The sequence below is a fragment of the Stenella coeruleoalba genome (genome assembly GCF_951394435.1).
Source record: "Stenella coeruleoalba genome assembly, chromosome: 10".
Classification (NCBI taxonomy): domain Eukaryota; kingdom Metazoa; phylum Chordata; class Mammalia; order Artiodactyla; family Delphinidae; genus Stenella; species Stenella coeruleoalba.
Window position 1 is genome coordinate 37154157 of NC_137156.1, and position 19174 is coordinate 37173330.

Here is a 19174-nt window from a genome sequence, read left to right on the forward strand (position 1 = left end):
GATACCTCATTGTAATTTTGATTTGCATTTCTCTAATGATTAGTGATGTTGAGCATCCTTTCATGTGTTTGTTGGCAATCTGTATATCTTCTTGGGAGAAATGTCTATTTACGTCTTCTGCCCATTTTTGGATTGAGTTGTTTGTTTTTTTGATATTGAGCTGCTGGTAAATTTTGGAGATTAATCCTTTGTCGGTTGGTTGCTTCATTTGCAAATATTTTCTCCCATTCTGAGGATTGTCTTTTCATCTTGTTTATGGTTTCCTTTGCTGTGCAAAAGCTTCTAAGTTTCATTAGGTCCCATTTGTTTATTTTTGTTTTTATTTCCATTTCTCTAGGAGATGGGTCAAAAAGGATCTTGCTGTGATTTAAAACATCATACTTAAAGATGAAATTTTAGAAAATACCACTTTAAAACCAAAGACAAGACAATTTTGCCACTATCACCACCCACTTCCATTCAACCAGGTCATGGAGATCATAGCACAGGATAAGGAAAGTAAACAAAAGGTATAAGAATTGGAAATAAAAAAACAATGGCATTATCATGGAGGGAATGGTTGGCCACATTTTAAAAATTCAAGAATATCTAAAGACAAACTTTTACAATTAATAAAAGTGAATAATTCAGTAAGGTTTGGGGCTGTATATATAAATATCAGTAGCATTTCTTTACAAGCCATCTAGCAATCTGAAAATGTAATTTCTAAAATGACGGTATTTGCTATAACAAATAATAACAATGTAAGATATCTAGAGATTAACAAAAAATGTACAAGACCTTTTTGGAGAAAATTAGAAAACTTACTTTCAGCACACAAAAGAAGGCCTAAATCAGTGGAGAAATATACCATGTTCATGGATGGAAAAATTCAACATATAAAGATGGAAATTTTCTCTAAATTAATGAAACGAAATTTATTTCATTCAATGAAATTTCCAGTCAAAATCTCAACAAGGTTTTCTTTTCATGATACTTAGCGAACTAGTCTTCTTTTTTTTTTTTTTTTTTTGCGGTACGCGGGCCTCTCACTGTTGTGGCCCCTCCTGTTGTGGAGCACAGGCTCCGGACGCGCAGGCTCAGCGGCCATGGCTCATGGGCCCCGCCACTCCGCGGCATGTGGGATCTTCCCGGACCGGGGCACGAACCTACGTCCCCTGCATCGGCAGGCAGACTCTCAACCACTGCGCCACCAGGGAAGCCCCAGCAAACTAGTCTTAAAATTAATTTGGAAGAACAATCAACCAGAAATAATCAATGTAATTTTGAAGAAAAATAATGAAAGGGACTTGCCATACCAAACGTTGATTTAGTAAAAAGCAACATAAATTAAAGCAGTATGGTATGAGTACAAAAAACAAATAAGTAGACAGGTGGGATAGATAAAGGGGTCTAGAGACTTGATAGATATTACAAATTTGCTGGTAAAGAATGGACTACTAAATACACTTCTGAGACAATTGGCTAACCATATGGAAAAAGACAAAATTAGATTCCTACCTCACATTATACACACACAAAAATAATTCCAGAAAGATTAAAAACCTAAATGGTAAAACATTTAAAGAAAATACAGGAGATGGGGGTAAAACTATAAAGAAAAGCATGGAACTGAACAACATAATTGCCAAGAAAATGGTTACCACTAGGGAGAAGAAAAGGGAGTTAAAATTGGGAAGAAAAATGCATGGAGATTGCAAGGTGCTGGTAATGCTCTATGTCTTGTGCAAAAGTTACACAGGTGTTAATTTTACAATAATTTGTTTATTTTATTTTTATTCATTTGTTGTTCATTTCTGTATATTTCAGTATTTAAAATAAATAAATAATTTAGGAGAATATCTTCACAACACTGGAGTAGGAAAGTGTTTCCAAAATACAAAAAGCACAAAGGTTCTAGTCACTGGAGGTAGCTAAATTGAGGCTGGATTACCATTTTTAAAGATATTTACATTAAAATGTAAAACTTCCACATGACTAAAGACACCAATACCAAACGAAAATGCAGGACACAATGGGGACCAACAAAAGATTAACAGGCGGAAAATATTATTCAAACTCCAACAATTCAGTTAAGATATCATCAAGCAATCTGAAAGAAAACTAGGTAAAGGATATGAACAGGCAATTCAACAAGGAGGAAATCTAAATAGTCATTAAACGTCCACAGCCTCAACAGTGTTCAGGGTAATGCAAAATAAATCAAGATACCATTTCACATCCAACATACTGGCATCCATTAAAAATCCAACAGTCCCAAGTGTAACGAAAGATATGAAGACATGGGAGCTCCCATTTACTTCTGTAAAAAAATATAAGTTAATATAACCACTATTTGGAGGGCCTTGTAGTACCCAATAAAAAATCTATACTACTTCTCTCGGCCATTCCCTGGGAAACTCTTGAACATGTGCAAACGAGACCAGAATAAAGATATTCATTGAAGATGTATTATTATTGTTTGTAACAGGAAAAAAAGTAGAAACAACTGCTTTCTGAGGGAACAGGTGAGTTCTCTACCTCCTTAAACAGAGGATACTAGACATAATTTGAATGTCTCCTAAATGTCTGGAAATCTACAGAATAAACGGATTCTCTCATAGAGGAATACCAGACAATAGTTAAGTGAATGAAATAAATTTACTTGTATCAACATGGATGAAAGAGAATGTTAAATAAAAAAAAAACTGTAAAAGGATACCATTTATGTAAAGATTTTAAACACAAATATATATTCTGTATTTTCATATATATAATTTATTTATATATAATATAAAGCTTATAAATATGCAAATGCAATAAAAGTATAAAACTTTCAGGGGAATGGAGGAGACAATAACATCAGAATGGTGGTAATATACAGGGACGGAGAGGAAAGGGGTGGAGGATTTAGTGAAAATAAGAGATCTGAAGCAAAAATAGCAAATGGTTAGTATCTGTTTAATCTCAGTGGTACTTACAGGGGTGTTTCTTATTTTCTGTACATTTTTTATGCTTATAACTTTCCATAACTACAATCGTGATGGAATTAAGAATACAAATGAGTCAAAATACACAGTTGATTTTTCAAACCTATGAAGCTTCTCTCTTTAATCCATGAAATGCTTATAATTTTAACCATGGTTTATGGAACTCTTTCCTAATCTTATTATAAGTTTCTCCACCTCGTTAAATAAAGGATACTAGACATAATTTAAACTTTTCTTAGTGGCTGAAAGTCTATATAATTTGAATCACTGAATTAAAGAATGAAAATGGACCTTAAAATTAACTAAATCAAGCAACACTTTTGATGTTTAATTCCTGCTACAACATTATTCATAGATGATAATCCAACCTCAAATCGGATACTTTCAGGGATACAAAACATTCCATTTTCGGGTGGGGGGGGGGAAAGTCTGTGAGAAAGTGATCCTAATAAAATCTCCCTCCTTATAACCATCACACTCCACTCTTAATTCTGCCTGTTAGGGCCATTACAGTACAAGTTTAAGTCCACATGAAATACCATCAAATATTTGAAGACATCACGTCACTCCTAGGTCCCCTTCTTTTCCCAGGTCAAATATGTCCACATACTTTCTTTGAATGACATTGTTCATATCCTTGGCCAAGTTTTCTCTGAAATGCCCATTTCTTAATGATTTATAGCCGTTCTTTACATATTATGTATACTAACTCTGTTACATATGCTGATAATATTTTCTCCCAGAAGGTCAATTATCTTCTAATGTTGCTTACAGTGATTTCTGCCATATGGATCTTACATTAATTTGTTTATATAGTCATATATGTCAGGTTTTTCCTTTCATGGCTTCTGGGGTTTGTATCTTAATAAGATATTAATATAGTTCTGCATTATGTTCTGATTCAAGTATATTTTTTGTTCTATTTTTCACATTACTTTTTTAAGGCTGGATTCGTTCACTCAACATGTTTTTGAGATTCATCCATGTTGTTGCATGTATCTCTTTTTTTAGTTTTAGCTTTCATATTTATGTCTATGATCCATCTTGAATTAATTTTTGTGTATGACAAGAGGTCAAGGTTTATTTTAGATGTAATATTTTTTAAAGAAGTCTCCCATTTCTTGCACTGATTCTGCTTAACTGGAGACCATTTGCTACAATTGCCCAACATGATTTTCCTTTTTTTTTTTTTGGCTGTGCGGCTTACAGGATTGTGGGATCTTAGTTCTTAGTTCCCCAACCAATGTGAAAGCGCAGAGTCCTAATCACTGGACCACCAGGGAATTCCCTCCAACTTTTCTTATTTCAAGTTGCCTAATCTCCTTATGTTAAGCTATTTCTTTTGCTTGCTCATTTTTATAAAAGAAGATCTATTTTGATTGATCATGATAATTGGAGGAGATCTCCTCAGCCACTGTGTAGGACACAGCTTGAATTCCACAATGGCTTACAACTCCCTCTTCCTATGCCAACTGGCATAGTAGGCAGCTGCAGGAGTCCTTGGTGGACAATTACTTCGAGTACCTAGGGACACCTGGGAGCAAATTTTGTGGCCGGCACTCCAGGCCTTGATGGAGTTTCCAAAGTCCTCCAATTTTTCCACTCCAACTACACCTCCCTCCTTCTAACAGTTCTAAGAGAGGTAAAATCAGAAATGTTTTTCTCTAACTCTTGCTTGCTCAAGATTTTCCTCCCCTAGTCCTCATTCAACTGAAGATTTTCTTCTCCAGTTTCACTGTCCTGTGCTCATGAACTAGAGATCTGTGAGTTGGCTTCTAGAGTCCTCTTTCTGTTTAGAGCAATTACCTAATATTTGGTTGTGGTCAACGTTTGTAGTGTAAGTTGGCACCTCTCAGAATGTTGACATATACCCCCATTCCTATCACTGCTTTTCTTACTGCCAGAAAGAAAATGTATTTGGCCAGAGAGCTGCAGACTTGCCACTGCAGTACTGATAGGAATGAGCCTAGTTTGAACCTCTCTGTCAACACAGACAATTCCATTGATCAACCAAGAGGTATTTATTAAGTGTCTAGCATTGTGGCTATAGTCTCTTCACTGTGTACTTTTCCTCTCTCTCTAATGAAGAGCATAAACAATACATAAGATATTGGAGATAAATGCTGGCTATTTCTGTTTCTTCATTATTCCATTCTCAAGCCATAATGTTATGGTTTCCTCCTTAAAGTGGGAAATATCTTAAAGTTGATATTAAGTGGTCCAAAGAGAACAATGATTTTGCACTAGAATCAAAAATAGGCTGAATTTCATAGTAGAATCTGGAAGGCTCCTCTTCCCTTTACTTTTAGGGACAAAATGCAGTGACTAGGACACAGATATGAACTATGACTCATATCTGGTGAAATCACTCAGGTCGGCTCACCTGTTCAATCTGTCTGTACCATATCATCAGCACGTCCTCTAGCTGACGAACAGTTTCTGAATTGCTAGCTGCGAGTGTCACTTCTTCAAAGGTATGCAGTTTGGAAAAATCAACATTGTCTATCTTCTTTAACTTAACTGTTCCCTCAATACTTATTCTAGCACCTAAAAGGGAAAAAATAATATTGACAAGAGGTGTTTAATGTCAATGCATTAAATGCCAATGTGTGGTTTTAAGCTGTAATTACTAAAATGTTAGAGATCTAACACTTCATAGAAATATAATTCTAGTTGATCATTAGATTGTGACTATGATTTATTAATAAAATTGCATATTTTAACAATATGAAATAATATAATTTATATTTTAAAAAGAGTTCATCATAACATATATATTTTTAAATATGGTAAAAATTTTCTCAAATAATATAGGAAGAGAATCCTCCTTCTACAATGGGAGATATAAAAGAAAATGTATCTTATGCCTTCAGAGATCCGTGGAAAGAGAAGTTCTAATGATTTGATATCTTATCTCTAGGTCTCATAATTGCTTTGATTTACATCTTTTAAGATGGAAATGTTTTCTCTAATGCTTATTTTTAATAACTTATAGTTAATTTGCTCATTTGTAGTAACTGATTAAACATTAAATACTATACTTACCATCTAAAGATGAAAGGTATCTGCTGATGGTTTCAGTGAAAATGTGTTTTTCAGATTCTCCTTGCTGGGACTGGTTTAAAGCACCCCAATTATTTGTCGCAAGAATAGCTGGTAGAAATATATTTGCCAGCATATTCCTAATCCCAACTAGGAGTCCTTCTGATACGTCCAGAAAAGTAAATAGCACTTCCTAAAAGGGTAGTGTTCAAATGTTATTTTACATGCTGATCCCATTAAAGAACTGAAAATCATAACCTATTTTACATTACAATAAGTATAGACAATATATCTTATAAACTATTAGGAAAACTTAAGTGGTGAATATTAAGGTTCTAAAATCAACAAACTTATATTCTGCCTGCATTTAACCATTCACATACTTGCTCATCAAGTAAACACTTTCCCTGGTGCTTTAATTTCTGCATAGGGAAGGAGGTATGGCCTGGAGTCCATACAATGTGAGGGAAATGAAACTGAGCCTCCTACATAAAGAAAGTTCTAGGTGGACAGTTGCCCTGTCCATGAAAAGGGGACGAGAAAAACTCTGTCAGTTGAGGTAAAAAGCAATTAAACTAGCCCTCTGCCCAGAAATTTGGATGGAAAAAACATTGGTCAAAGGGTACTAACTTCCAGTTATAAGATGAATAAGTTCTGGGGATCTAACGTACAGCATGGTGACTGTAGTTAACGATACTGTATTGTATACTTAAAAGTTGCTAAGGGAGTAGATCTTAAGTGTCATTACCAAAAAAGGAGAAAAAAGGTAATTATGTGAGGCAATGGAGGTGTTAGCTAATGCTATGGTGGTAATCATTTCACAATGTGTTAAATCAATTCTTTGTATACCTTAAACTTACATAATGCTATATGTCAATTATATCTCAATAAAGCTGGCAAAAATGCTTAACCATATATTTGAAAAAAGTGTAAACATACTTCATGAATATTTTTAGTATTTATAGGGGCATCATTGCGACAGCGAACAAAAACTACACACACTCCTTTTAGTTTCTCTGGGGCTGCGCTGTCTATATACAATCTCATCATTTTTGCCCCTTTGGTTGCTCCAGGAATAGTTCGACCACATTCTGAAAACAAAAGTCAAGAACTTAGCATACGATCACATGACTGATCAAATGTGATAAATTACTGTGGATCTTACACCCTTGTTCCTTGCTTTAGTTTAAGAAGTTTTCAATATAATTGTGGAATAAAATTTTTTATCTACAAAAAAATGTAATTGCAAATCTTAAATTGCAGCCTCCTTGGGTGCCTTTCACTGAGTTCTGCACTTTGCTCCTTTTGGCCTGGCCTCAGGCAGAACTTTCATGGAAACCCTTCTCTTATCCCATTCTCAACCCTTTGCCTCCTTAATCCTTGCTAATCTTTCGTATCTCAGCCAAAATGCCACCTCTCAGGTAAACTTTCACTGACTCCCCCAAGAAGATCCTGTCCCCCACTAAATACTCTCATAGCACCCGACTTATATTAAATCCTTCCTTGAACTAATTTCAATGAAAATGTATCATTAGAAATCTTTCTTTGATGTTTAAAAACTATTTAAAATATGAGAATTCTGTTAGATAGCTAGTTGCAATATTTTTTTCTTTATTTTTTTTGGCTGCGTCGGGTCCTAGTTGCGGCACACAGGATCTTCATTGAGGCATGTGGGATCTTTTCTTTGTGGCGTGTGGGCTTCTCTCTAGTAGTAGACTGCAGGTTTCCTCTCTCTAGTTGTGGCATGCGGACTCCAGAGCACGTGGGCTCTGTAGTTTGCAGCACGCAGGCTCTCACGTTGAGGCGTGTGAGCTCAGTAGTTGTGGCATGCGGGCTTAGTTGTGGGATCTTAGTTCCCCAACCAGGGATCGAACCTGCATTCCCTGCATTGGAAGGTGGGCTCTTTACCACTGGTACCATCAGGGAATTCCTTGGTTGCAATATTAATAAGCAAAAAATCAACAGTCTTCCTGTTCACAACCATAACCAATTTGAAGTATGATCTAAGAAAATTTTACATCCCTATCACAAAACCATAAACATCTTTTGTCTGCCCAGCCCTCCTTCCTTTGGGTTTGGGGAATTTCTCCCATCCTGGGATTCTGGAGGACACCAGTCTCAGAGCCCTGCAGGGGTACACATGTGAAAACTATACTAATTAGACTCTCTGCAAGACTGTAAATCTTGAATGCAGAGACACAAAGATAAAAGGGTATCTGAGCAAGGTCAATCTACTGATGAATCCAAAGAAACTGCCCTGAAATCCATGGAAATGCTCTATTCCTATTTTTCCCAAGGCCTGATTGTTCAGCTAGTTCTAAATTTTGTGAACTACCCAAATGTTTTAATTTTTTTGCTTACCTAAGCCAGAGTCTGCACCTTGCTTGCAGCCAAAGAACCCTGAGACATGGTATGCAGCAATGTAGAGCTCAAATGCTCGTTCATGGAGGTTGGCAGAATTACCTTTACCCTTAATATTCTCCCTTTTTTCCTTGATAAGTCAACCTGAATTTGTCCCATTTAGCAATCTGTACATTCTCAGGGAGACAACTGCTTTCTCAGCCTCCCTAGCCCCTAGGGTAGTCATATGACATTAAGAATCTTGGGCTTTCCTGATAAAGGGGAGAGGTGTGACTAGTAGGCCCCTTTCCTACATGATGAAAACCTGTACATAATGTCTAGACTTCATCTTGCAACCATGTGGAACAAATATGAACACAAAGCAATGTGTTAAGAATGGCAGAATAGGGGACTTGCCTTGTGGCGCAGTGGTTAAAAATCCACCTGCCAATGCAGGGGACACCGGTTCAATCCCTGGTCCGGGAAGATCCCACATGCTGTGGAGCAACTAAGCCCGCGCTCTAGAGCCAGTGCTCTAAAGCAAGAGAGGCCACCGCAATGAGAAGCCCGTGCACCACAACGAAAAGTAGCTCCCACTCGCGGCAACTAGAGAAAAGCCCGCACACAGCAACAAAGACCCAATGCAGCCGAATAAATAAATTAATTAAATTAAAAAAAAAAAAGAATGGCAGAACAGAAATAAAATAAGAATCTGGGTTTCTGATGGCGTTACTGAGCACTTGAACCACTGCTAGCCACTGCCTGCCCAGTTATGAGAGAAAAATAGACTCCCTATTTGTTTAAGCTACTATTAGGTTTTCCATTACTCACAGCTGAACATATACCTGGCTTCTAAAAATTCAAATGCAGCTACACTAAAGAATATTATACAGCATCTTTTAAATTAGATAAATCTATATTTAATAACATAAAAAATGTCTAGGTTATACTGTCAAGTCCAAAAAGTAAGTCAAGAATAAAACGTGTTACATGATCATATTTTTAAAATGATACTAAGTGTCTACGTGTTAGCACATGCATATAAGAAAGACATGTAGAGAAATACTCACCAAGCTGATAAGTATATTATTTTTGGAAATAGCAAAAATAATAATTAAAAGTATGTTTACCCTTTCTTCTGGCACTTCTCCTGAGAATTCTTCCTAAAAAGTCTTCCTAATCCACGTAGAATTAGCTTCAATGATATTCATTGAGGCATTGTTTAAAGGAGAAAAAAGTTGTGAACAACCTAAATTCTAATAATAAGTTTTGAACCTAATAGTTGTCTCAGTCTAATGAAGTACAATGCAACTGTTTAAAATTTAATTGTGGAAATGTATCAGTGGCATGGAGAAGACAATATTATCAATTTTTAAAAGCTACCATAGAATAATATATAGAGTTGGATTACATTTTTATAAAGCATCTATAAATTGTTTTTTCTTAGTTCAATTAAATTGAAAAAAAAAAAAAGGAAGCATATCTTGGGTGACATGGTCCCCAAACAGGAAATGCAATGTTTTTGAAAATAATTAAGAGAAGGCTGAACTAACTCTCATGGCTACTGAGTTCCTTTTTCTTTCTGAGACTGGACTATAATCTTGGAGGACAAGACATTTTTAGGGAGTGAGGCAAAGTTTACGTGGCACTTGCCCTGAGCCCAGCATAACCACGGTCCTCCCAATCCCATGAGGTGAGTTCCATTACTGTTCCCATTTTACAGATGAGAAAACCAAGGCTCGGAGAGGTGAAATAACTTTCCCAGTGTGACCCAGCGAGTAAAGAGTGGAGCTTGTCTTCACCACCTCACTTCTGACCCTCTCCAGGATCGAGCTTTAAACCAGTGTGTCAAACAGTGTCTATCTGTGATCTCCTCCTCCCTGCAGGCCCAGGGGTCTGCACACTGTCAATGGAGGGTGTGATAAGCTCTGCAGTTTAAGAAAACAACATCTGGTCTGGGATACTCTCACCCATATACCAGGATACACAGGATAACCTGTCTAGAAGAAAAGGAAAGTTTCACACTGTTGACACTGACTTGAAATCCACCCTGAGCTCCAAAGTTTGGACCAAGGCTATTTAGAAAGATAATTGTTAGGGTAGAGGGTTCTTAGAATCTAGCAGGGCACTGAGTATGGGGAAAGTGGCTTCCTTCGCAGTCCTACCTTGGCCCCTTACACTCTCATCCAGTACCCGCCTGCTCCCCATCAAGCTTTTCCTCCTCAGGACCCACAGGGCTGGTGGTCTGGGTGAACAAGGCATAGGCACAGTCGCTGTCTGGAGGAACAAGTCATTGGGCTGCTGAAGTTTGCAGTGACCAGCACGATCCCGGGAGGGGCAGCAGTTTGTAGTTACTTGGTCACTCTTCCAGCTGAAGAATGCACGTCCCCCTTCTCATCTGTCTTGTACTTTCATAAATTTTGACAAAGAATGACCCAAAGCACCAGAGTGGGTACAAGGTCAGCAAATCACAAAGCATTCCCAGCCTCCAGCACATTTGGCATAAGTGAGATGCTACTTGTGAGCCATAAAAGAGGTGATTACTTTCCTGGTTAAAGGCAGCAAGAATGCCGTAGGCTGTGGAAAGGTGGAGGCACAGAGAGACCAAGGTGGAGGCACAGAGAGACCGTCTCAAACTTACCTTGTCATCCAGAAGCATCCTGGAGAGCTCTGTCTGTCTGGTGTTGTAATCTTGGCACAAAAGGAATATTCTCACTAGCTCTACATTCTTGTTTTGGCCCAATAAGTTTGAAAATGATACTTTTTTTTTTTTTCGGCTGAAAACTTGAGAGTTTCATTATTATTATTTATACTATACTCTTCCAAAGAAGGTTTGAGGCAATATAGGATAACAATAAATGCTATGGACTGAATGTGTCCCCCCAAATATATATATGTATAGCAGTATATATATATATATATATATATATATATATATATATATATATATATATATATATATATATATATACTGCAAAATAGGATCCAACTCTACATATTATATATGCAACTCTGGATGTCAAGGAGTCAATGAACCGTGAATATGTCTTAGACTTGCAGCCATACTTATAATTTGGGTCATTACAAACATCTAAATTAGTGATCAGAAGATAAAACTAGCAGAAGATCAAACTATATACATAGTGGTATATATACTGTGTATATATATGTACATATCTCATACATACTGTACATATACATATCAAAATACATAGAGAAAGGGAAATAAACAAACACACACACACACACACACACACACACACACACACACACACACACATATATATATATACCAAAGAAGTTACAGAAGGATACTCATCAAGGAGTTAACTTGATTATTCCAAGTGAGTGGGAATGTGGGTGGTAGTTTTAATTTTTCTTCTAATTGTAGATATTTTCTCACCTTTCTATATTTTCAGTTATTGTTTTATTTATTTATTTTATTTTTATTTTTATTTTTTTTGCGGTACACGGGCCTCTCGCTGTTGTGGCCTCTCCCATTGCAGAGCACAGGCTCCGGACGCGCAGGCTCAGCGGCCATGGCCCACGGGCCCAGCCGCTCCGCGGCATGTGGGATCTTCCCAGACTGGGGCACAAACCCGTGTCCCCTGAATCAGCAGGTGGACTCTCAACCGCTGCGCCACCAGGGAAGCCCCTATTGTTTTAATTTTTAATGAATTATGAAAATGTGGACCTTACAATAATGTCCCAGCATAAGAATTGTGAGACAGAAGATCAATAGAGCAGACATGGTCACTAATCATGAGTCTACATATTTTGTTGGTGAAGAAAGACATATATATTAAACAATTAGATGAAAACAGAAGAACATGATCAAGTGGTGTATTTTACAATGCAAACTTTAAAAGAGACAGGCGTCTGGAGGATAGTGATGGATGTGGTTTGGAACACTCTGAGAAAGCTCTGAAGTAAAGAGAATGCCTGAGGCAATCCGGAGGAGGGGTAGGATTTGGCTGGGTGGAGACACTTAGGAGGGTGGAGAAAAGGGCACAGAAATGACTGGTGTGGACAGACAACCATGAAGACTGGCTTAGAGAGAGCAGCAAGTTCATGTTCGGCAGAATAGGAGATCAGACTAAACAAGTACTGTGTGTCCAGGTCATGACAGGCCTTAGTAGAATAAATGAAGAGTTTGGACTCAATCCAACAACAGGACAATGAAAGATTTACTTGGCAGGAATAAGTAGTATGGATTTCAGAGAGGAAATCTGGTAACAGAGATACTGGTTTTCAATCTGGAAAACTGGGGCAGGCATGAGATAGGAGCCTAAGCTTAAAGGCAGCACAGGAGGGGGCTTCCCTGGTGGCGCAGTGGTTGAGAGTCCGCCTGCCGATGCAGGGGAGGCAGGTTCATGCCCCGGTCCGCGAAGATCCCACATGCTGCGGCGCGGCTGGGCCTGTGAGCCATGGCCGCTGAGCCTGCACGTCCGGAGCCTGTGCTCCGCAATGGGAGAGGCCACAGCAGTGAGAGGCCCGCGTACCGCAAAAAAAAAAAAAAAAAAAAAAAAAAAGGCAGCAGAGGAGGAAAGCAAGAAAGAACCAACAGAGGGGACACGGTAAAATCCACAAGATTTATAAGATAAGTAGTCTAAAACCAAAGGATGATCTGTGTACCTAGTTATTAAGACAAAAGTTCAATGACCTGGTAAAGTATCAATTCTTTTTGGAATAACGTGAAAAGTAGAGAAAGCCAGATATTCCCCTGCCAGCTGCAGCAAACACAAGATGCAGACCCAGGACCACAGGGAGCGACTGCTGTGCTTTCGGGTGGTTTCATGACTATTTCTAGTCATCTGACAACACGTGTACAAAATAGCTCTACCTGTTTCAAGGAAAAGGCAATTAAATTCTAGTGAAAATGTGTATTCCCAGGATAGGTCAATGACTTCTATAAGGATGCTTTCTTCTTCAATCATTATAGCAATCTTGTAAGCTCCTGGTAAATTTTCTTTATAAATATAGGATTGTCTATGTATAAGAGAAAAGATATGCTGCACTTTAACATTCATTCATGAATAGCTGGCACATTACCCTTGCAAAACATCCTTACCAAGACCAGGTACATCTCCTTCTTGGTACAAAAACTTCAATGTCTTACAACCATCTTTCATAAAAAAAAGAGTAAATGCTTCCAGCTGTTAAACAAAAGAGAAAATGATAATCAATAAAATGACTAAGAAACTACAATAAAATGAACCAAGCCCTGTGCTAGGCATTTTACATACCTTAGTCCTCATAGTTTTGTAAATAAAGAAAATGAAGCTAAAAGAGTTTATTCAAGGTACACAGAAGCAGGTACATCAGAGGCAGCATTAGAATCCGAACTAATTTAACTCCAAAATTATCATGGAATATAGGGTGAATTCTATTTCCAAACCTCCATTACTTATCTACATATATAAGTGGGGGACTTCCCTGGTGGTGCAATGGTTAAGAATCTGCTTCTCAATGCAGGGGACATGGTTTCGAGCCCTGGTCCAGGAAGACCCCCACATGCCGTGGAGCAACTAAGCCCGTACGCCACAACTACTGAGCCTGTGCTCTAGAGCCTGTGAGCCACAACCACTGAGCCCACGTGCCACAACTACGGAAGCCCGCGTGCCGAGAGCCTGTGATCTGCAAGAAGAGAAGCCACTGCAATGAGAAGCCCGCGCACCACAACGAAGAGTAACCCCCACTCGCTGCAACTAGAGAAAGCCCACGCAGCAACGAAGACCCAACACAGCCATAAATAAATAAATAAATAAAAAGAATTTGAGGACTTCCCTGGTGGTCCAGTGGTTAAGACTCTGCGCTTCCATTGCAGGGAGGGGGCACAGGTTTGATCCCTGGTCAGGGAACTAAGATCCCATGTGCTGTGCAGCCCAGCCAAAATAATAATAATAATAATAAATTAAAAATAAATAAAAATAAAAAGAATTTGAGTGAAGGACCCAAAGACACATACCCACAAGTGCAGAACCTGGAACTCCAGATCTGCTCTCTTTCCACAGAACTGTGCTGCTGCTGTCTTGACTTTGGAAAACACTATCATGTAAGCCAGGAAAGTAATGTCTGTGACTATCATGAGCAGCGCTGAATGAAAGTAGCAGGAACACACAAAGTAGCAAAAGCTTGAATGCCAATGCGGCAGAAACCTCTGTATTGGTTAGGGTCCTGGCAAGCAAAGGAGTCGTAACAAAGAGGCTCTGAAGAAACCTAAAGAGGCTACTTCTAGAGGCCAGAACAGGGTAAGGGAAGCTGTGGCACTAGCAGCAACACAGGACTAGCAACAGAGGAAAACCAGTACCACCTCGAGGCCTGGAAGGGAGGGCGTTGGGGGGAATGGGGTAGCGGGAAGCAGGCTGAGAGCTGGAGCTGGGGGAAAGGGACTGTTCGGGAGGACACTGGCAGAAACGTGGCCAAGTGGGGAGGGATCAGGCTTCTTTCTCTTCTGCCCTCCAATCTCCTGCTGGTGGCTCCCAGAAGCCGAGCCACGTGGAAACCAGAGGATAAGGGAGCCCATGTGGTAGATTCCAGAGAGGTCAGCCTTCCAGGCCACAGAGCAGGGTGGAGCACAGTCGGGAATGGATCTGAAGGCAAACAAAATAACCACCACCTCTGCTGCTGTCTACCCTTTTGCGGAGCCTTTAATGAACTGTTTTCACTCTGGATTGCGCAACAGGCCTCACATAAAAGAAAAACTTTTCCATACACCCAGTTACCTAAACAACCACAACAAAACATACCACCTCTTGCTCCAACTTCTTACTCACCCATCCACTAATCGCGATGCCAATTTACTACGTGTTCTTGCTCTGTCCATGTAATCAAATGAGCACTCTAATCTCTCCCAGATTTTGACATTGGTTTCCATCCTAGATGTACTTACTATCTTCCCTCCACTGTGGCTTTGCAATTCACCAGCAACTCTTAAGGAAACACCTTTCCTGGCTTGACTCTTCCCTTAAACCTAGATTTCCCATTCCTTGCAGCCTAAGCAGTGTCTGGCCTGGTCTATGAGAGCCTTAAAGGAAGAAGCTAACCACAAAGACCCAAAGTCCAAGACACGCCCCAGGAATGACAAATGGAAGGGTTTGCAAGCATTGGGCACTCCCACTTCCTGGGCAGCATGTTAGCCAGTGAGAGAGACTTCCTCCAAGTAGAGAATGCCAGCCCAGAAAACCAGGTGGCAAATACTTAAGGGTGATAATATCACCTCTGTAGATACTCATCTCCCCAACTTAGTCACATTTTTTAGAAATTGGCCTTCCCTTCCTCTCTTGGTCATCTGCTCAGTGATGTGTGCAAGGTTGTTTTGCATCACTTCCTTCTACCTAGAGAATAGGCAGACACATAACCAGAGTCACCAGAGGAGCCAAAATAGAGAAGGGAGGCCAGGAGAGATGAAAACAAATGAAAAAACAATACAAACAAACAAAAACAATTGAGAGTGGCAAAGAGAATCCTGCTGCCATTGGGTGGTACCATCCATAGCCCGGGCAGGTTACAGAATTCGTGAGGCCCAGTGAAAACTGAAAATTCAGAACCACTTGTTTAGAAATTATTAATAATTTTAAGATGGCAACAGGAGATCATTTATCCAAGGGTAGGGCCCTTCAGCACAAGGGCCTACTCAACTAACAGCCCGCATGCCCGTGAAGCCCTCCTTAGCCACACGCACACTCCCACAGGGAACTCTGGTGACCCGGGAAACCATCCTACTTCCAGTCGCTTGCTGTGGCACCTCTTGTTTTACGTACACATCTCCAAGGTTGTCTATCCTTTGCCATTAAAATAGCTCAGAGCTATTGATCTCTCTGCATCAATCACATGCCCATGTCACTGTAACACACTAAGGGAACAAGAAAATGATCAATCCCATTCAACTGTCAGGGGCCTGCCAGTTCTAAAGCTTTATAAGGGTCCTGGAAGAAATGAAGGGCAGACAACTTCCAGAACTTGGTAACATACTGCATCGAGCAAGGGAGAGGCTCTTTTAGGAAACATTCCACAGACTCTTCGCTCCTAGAGCAAGCTAAAGAGTTTTGCCCAAGTTCACTGGGCAAGAACAGGGAGTATGGACCCTGATAATGGCAACCTCACCACAATGCCGCCCCCATTGCAACTCTCTCACCCTTGCATTCAGTGGGACAATCAGCTCACCACCAGCATGTACCTGCTCACGGGTCTTGTAGAAGCTCCAGCCCAGGTCACTCCTAGACTTGACAAAAACTCAAGCAGCTAAGAGTAATTTTGTTGAAAATTTAGAACCTGAGCTATAAGGAAGCTATGACAGTGCTTCCAGGAGCTGCTATCAATGTCACAGTTTATCATATATTACTATAATTAAGGTGACCATATAAATTCATCATCCAAATCTGGGACCCTTTTAGGAGTGAAAGGAGGAACTGTTAATAATTATGCTAGAAAAGTAGGCATAATCCAGGGCTCTCCCTGGCACGCAGAGACGCACGATAATCACCTCGTTGTTTTCGACTATATTCATGCAGTAGTCACTGTTCCCTAGCTCTATTTCTGCAGAATAGAAATATTTTCTCTATTTGTTTTTCTATCCAAATGGTTTGCACGCGTAGTTTATATAACCCGTACTTTTAAAATATCACTCTACCTGTGCTTGACCATCCCTCTAACTTCTGAAGCCATTTTGAGTTAGAATCTTAGCTCAATTCTAGTTGCCAACTCTTTTTTTCCCTTCCTCCACAATAGTAGGCCAAACTAGAAATATCATCCAACTGGCTATAACTATGTAAAATAAAGCTTCTTCTCTATTCAGTTAAATCCCAACCTTCTCTTTCTAAATGTTTTGTTGTTCACAACGATTCAAGTTTCTTCAACCAATCACTTCTCAAAGAGTAATTAAAAAATAATAAGACTTAAACTTACAGATGGGCAATCCAAAATTAATTCTTCAACAGTTGTTATGTCCAGGCCAAGCTTTGCTGATAGAATTTCAAATATATATTTGTATGAAGGGTCAATTTTCATTTTTCGGTTTTCCCTTGCATCTCTGAATCTTGCCTAAAGAATGAAAACCATGTGTAAAAATTGTAATTATGAAGAAAAATCACCAAAATATTTCATTTCAGATAAAAGCGACACTTAATAAAAATGGTATTATAAGCAAAACCTGTCTCTCTTTTAATGTTTCCTGTAGATTTGTAACGCCACTCATACTTCGGAGATATTTGGATGATCTGCGGGAAGACTGAGAGAGCACCTCAGAAGGCACTGGTTGAACCAATCGTGGCGCAGGCCTAGGTCGAACCCTTCTCAGATCTGGGTCATCTTCATCTGGCATAACTATCCTTTCATCAGAAGGAATGTGATTCACATAATCACTTAAAGAGGAAGTAGGACCTTTTTCGGAAAGAGAGACAGTATCTTCTGCAGATGCCTCTACTGGGAGGGGAGGGGCCTCTTCACTGGAAGGAGGAGGAGCCTCTTCTTCCGGAGGCGGGGGAGCCTCATCTCCTGGGGCCTCTTCACTGGAAGGAGGAGGAGCCTCTTCTTCCGGAGGCGGGGGAGCCTCATCTCCTGGATCCGGAGGGGCAACATCTTCTGAGCTAGGAGGTGCTGCCTCTCCCGAAGAGGACGGGGCTTCTTCTTCCGGAGGGGGTGGGTCACCTTCTTCAGCGCTCATGTTATCCACTCCTTCCACCTGCAGAGCACCTTAAAACTTCAAAACCTAGGATTATAAAATTTTTTTTTTAATTGTTCAATAAATTGAGTATGATGTATTAATTTATCCCTCCCATTGAAGCTAGACAGGTAGCAAAATTATCTGTTTCTCTCATACTGCATTATCTAAAGAAACTAAGTTTATAGGGCTAGAGAGAGAATTTTTTTTAAAGTGGGACAGCGCGCGCGCGCGCGCACGTGCACGCGCGCACATACACACACACACACACACACACACACACACACACACACACCCCTACACCTACACACCTCTAGGGTCTTTTTCAAACTATAAGTAACCACTGCAATTGATGGGAGGACACCTGTCCTCAGGTATGGAAAAAGGGCTGAAAAAAGATTGAGAGCGACTGTACTCCAGGACCAACTGGTGATCAACACCAGGATACTTATCCAAGAGATCAAGCAAAGAACTACATGGACTGAAATGTTCCTTGCTTGGGGGAACTCTGCTACTCTCCAATTCACCAATCAGACACTCAACTGTCCAGCCATCTCATCTATATGAGCATAACCAGGACCACCCAAAAAGCATAAAACATACTCTTGGAAGCCAAAATGAATATCCCAAGTCCAAACATAAAATTCATGCTAAAATGTGATTGTGACTATTTACTGAAGCAACGGTATCATATAAAGTATAAATCCAACCTACCCAATCAGAAAAGCTCCAATTATAAAGGAGTGTGGAAGTTATCATGAGCACATAACAAGGAAAATTAGGGGGCACCAGCGGAATGGGACAAAATGTTACTTACAGAAAAAAAAATCATATTTAGGACAGTAATCAAGCCTCCATCAAAATAAATAGGAGTTTGGGATATGGCTAAGATCCAGAAACCAGTATAAACAGTAAATACCTGAAGAACAAAAGAACAAATTCCAAAGCAGACAGTCCAAAAGAAGAAGATAAAGAGGCTTTCTAGTGAGAAATTCTGAGGACACTGGTGCAGACCTGGCCTAAGTAAGACGGTGCTTCGTATGAAAGGGACACCAGCAGCCCTCCATCAGACAGAGATAGCCTGTAACCTGCACCTGACATCTGCCCTCACCAGGTTTTCCAAAGGACCCATAAACAGCTGAAATTGTTTTCTTTGATATGC

General features: G+C 39.6%; 1 protein-coding gene across 14 annotated transcripts in view; it reads right to left on the reverse strand.

Annotated features, from left to right (window-relative positions):
• DNAH8 (dynein axonemal heavy chain 8) overlaps positions 1 to 19174 on the reverse strand; it is a 327201-nt gene that overhangs the window by 303991 nt on the left and 4036 nt on the right. For 10 of the 14 annotated variants that reach the window (XR_013830241.1, XM_079934718.1, XM_079934724.1 and 7 more), the window contains exons 2-9: positions 17503 to 18060; positions 17259 to 17393; positions 13423 to 13507; positions 10993 to 11042; positions 10517 to 10628; positions 6951 to 7102; positions 6015 to 6204; positions 5353 to 5516 (exon numbers count right to left, since the gene is read on the reverse strand). Coding sequence is in view for 13 of the 14 variants with exons in the window: in XM_079934718.1 (XP_079790844.1) it covers positions 5353 to 5516; positions 6015 to 6204; positions 6951 to 7102; positions 10517 to 10628; positions 10993 to 11042; positions 13423 to 13507; positions 17259 to 17393; positions 17503 to 18015 (1401 nt within the window). In the remaining variant the exon portion in view is untranslated. Of the gene's footprint in view, positions 1 to 5352; positions 5517 to 6014; positions 6205 to 6950; positions 7103 to 10516; positions 10629 to 10992; positions 11043 to 13422; positions 13508 to 17258; positions 17394 to 17502; positions 18061 to 19174 lie in introns of those variants that run through there. The other 4 variants (XM_079934721.1, XM_079934712.1, XM_079934713.1 and 1 more) reach the window with 4 other exon arrangements.